The 2,947-nt window shown below is 58.5% G+C and overlaps 1 protein-coding gene across 1 annotated transcript; it reads left to right on the forward strand.

Annotated features, from left to right (window-relative positions):
• Positions 1-1,117: 1,117 nt before the first annotated feature.
• On the forward strand, positions 1,118-1,763 carry LOC105528133 (leucine-rich repeat-containing protein 14B-like; the record flags this gene model as incomplete). Its single annotated transcript, XM_011964737.1, has 1 exon — positions 1,118-1,763. A coding segment is annotated over one exon (646 nt), but the record flags the coding sequence as incomplete, so codon positions are not given.
• Positions 1,764-2,947: the final 1,184 nt, after the last annotated feature.

Genomic DNA, 2,947 nt, shown 5'->3' on the forward strand with positions numbered 1-2,947 from the left:
GAAATTCTTCTGGCTCCCGCGCTTTCAGTAACCTTGAACGGCTGTTGCCTTATCGGAGACTTTCCAGGTGGTGTTTATACTGGGCTCAGGGAGTTTGAGAGATATATGGTGGCGGGATGGGAGGATGGGATGTGTCTGTGCTAGGCTCAGGGAGTTTTGAGCCCGGGGCTGAGGAATGTGCCCAGCTCCTTTCAGTGCCCCGTGGTGGGACCTCGGGCAGGGGGCGTGCCTGGTGGTGGCTTCTCAGGTGGGGCAGGGGCACCCCGCAGTGGGTCCCAGGCCTGGGAGGGGAGGGTGCGGGACATTCAGGTGGGTGCAGGTGCAGGTGGGTGGAGGGTGAGGCAGTCTGCGAAGGAGAGGGTGGGGATGGGGCGGACCCCAGCAGTGTCCCCCTGCTCAGCGAGGACAGTGAGGCCGTGTGCCAGTGCAGTACTGCTCTGGAGATCTCCCTTGGAGAGCTCAGGACCAGAGCAGGTCTCACTCCAGCTGCCTGTGTTGGAGCTGGGCTGCCCTACCAACCAAGTCAGAATATGGGATGTGGGGCAAGGCGGGGTTTTTAGGGTTAGCAGGTGAGTCAGAGGCCAGACTGGAAGCCTCCACGGCCCTTCCCAGCTCTGAAACCGTGTGGGCTCCATCTTTGTGGGAGTGGAGCGGTGCTGTTCTGTGGCCTCACCGCCCCCGCTGTCTGCTTTCTGAGCAGACATTCTCATGGCCACAGGCACCACTTTTCTCAGACAACACAAAAGCAGTTGTTGACAAAACAAACTTACCATTTAGGTGCTGAGGACAAAAGCCAGACCTCTGGGTACAGCTGACTTCACCACGCGGCAGCCGGCAGTCATGGCCCACACTAAGCGAAGGCACGTGGTTGTGCTCCGGTAAAATGTTATTTGTGGACACCGAGTTTGAATTTCATGTAACTTTCACGTTTCACAAACTATTATATAAACATAACAACCACTCATAGCTCATAGACTGTATGAAATTAGGTGGTGGCTGGACATGGCAGTGTGTTGACCCCGTGATGGACAAACGGGTTGTTCCCATTCGCCTGAGCTGAGGGCTCAGGCGAATGGGACCCTCCTCTCACCTGCGCTCTTTCCCCTGTGTTCTGCAGGCCCCTGCAGACCCCCCTGCGAGTGCTGGACCTGGCCAACTGTGCCCTGAACCACGCAGACATGGCCTTCTTGGCAGACTCTGCCCACGCTGCCCACCTGGAGGTGCTGGACCTGAGTGGACACAACCTGGTCAGCCTGTTCCCCTCGACCTTCTTCAGGCTGCTCGGCCAGGCTGCCCGGACGCTGAGGATCCTGACGCTGGAGGAGTGTGGCATCGTAGACAGCCACGTTGGCATGCTGATCCTGGGCCTGAGCCCCTGCCACCAGCTGCGCCAGCTCAAGTTCCTCGGGAACCCGCTGTCGGCCCGCGCCCTCCGGCGCCTCTTTGCCGCGCTCTGTGAGCTCCCCGAGCTGCGCTGCATCGAGTTTCCAGTGCCCAAGGACTGCTACCCTGAGGGTGCCGCCTACCCCCAGGACGAGCTGGCCATGTCCAAGTTCGACCAGCAGAAATACGACGAGATCTCCGAGGAGCTGCGTGCCGTGCTGCTGCGGGCGGACCGAGAGGACATCCAGGTCTCCACGCCCCTCTTTGGAAGTTTCGACCCAGACATTCAAGAAACAAGCAATGAGCTTGGCGCTTTCTTGCTGCAAGCTTTCAAAAACGCTCTAGAAAACTTCTCCAGAGCACTCAGACAAATAGAGTAGTTCCTCCACTCGCACCAGCGACAGGTCTTGCATTTCAGCCTGCAGGTGCCCTGGGCTTCGGTCCTGGATCCGAGGCTTGGGCCTGGCATTCATCCCCACCACCACCACCACCGAAAGCAGTTCTTAGTGAAAATTGTAGGCGTGCCTGTTAAGCGCTGTAGAAGAGGAAGCCTTCCAGGAGAGGCGCCATGCGGTGCCCTTTAGTGGCAGCAAAGCAAGGTCCTGGAGGCAGGGGAAGCCACCGAGAGTGACTGAGGGTCAGTGGGGGCAGACGCCACATGGCAAAGGGCAGAGAAGTCCGGGAGGTGTGAGGAGCGGCCGACCTGGCCTCGGCGCATCCGGGCACTGGGCGCAAGATGAAGCCTCAGGGAACAGATGTGACTGGGTGCCACAGCAGTGAGGGGGAGGGGAAGAGAGAACGCATCACACAAACTGCACAAAACAAGCAGCCCATGAAAAACAACCGAGAAAAAGAGGTGAAAAATGAACAGCAAACCGGACCCTGCTTCCTCCAGCAGGAGGCTCCCACCTGCTGCTGGTCACATCCTGCTTTCTGCACCTGCCGCTTACAGGATGCGGTGGGCCTGCAGGGAATGCGGGGCTTTTGGTTGCTGTTAGCGACTTTTCTTCTCGCTTTGTGTAGCCCCCCAGAACCGTGAGGGGCATCCGAATGGGTGAGCACAGGCGTCCCCTGAAGTGCCGCCCGGACCAGGGCGTTCAGCGCTGCGGGGAGGCCTTTGCCCCACTGCTCCACTGTTTCTCGCCAGCATTCACTGTGTCCCACAGGGCTCCAGGCTCAGACTGACGGGAGCTATTCTAGGTGTTTAATTGAAGCACTTGACCAGCCCCTGGAGAAGCTGACAACCACCTAAGACACATTTGGACTTGGTGTCCACCAAGAATGACTTTGTGCAAAGAAATGGCTGAGCACTAGAATAACTAAACGCAAATAAAATGTGTATTTCAGTGCAGTTCAGACAGGTGAGTGCTTGGTGTGGTTAAGTCCTCCTCAGACCCAAAACCAGGGATCTGAGTCACTGTGTGCCCATGGCTCCGCTCAAGTCACACCCCATGACAGCGCCCACCACGGGTGTGTCCCCACCCCAGGGTCCCGTGTCACCCCCTCCTCAGGTGTCACCTCCTCCCCATGTGTTTCCACCCCAGGGCCCCCATGTCACCCCCTT

This window comes from Mandrillus leucophaeus, unplaced genomic scaffold (assembly GCF_000951045.1).
Source record: "Mandrillus leucophaeus isolate KB7577 unplaced genomic scaffold, Mleu.le_1.0 Scaffold702, whole genome shotgun sequence".
NCBI classification, from domain to species: Eukaryota; Metazoa; Chordata; class Mammalia; order Primates; family Cercopithecidae; genus Mandrillus; species Mandrillus leucophaeus.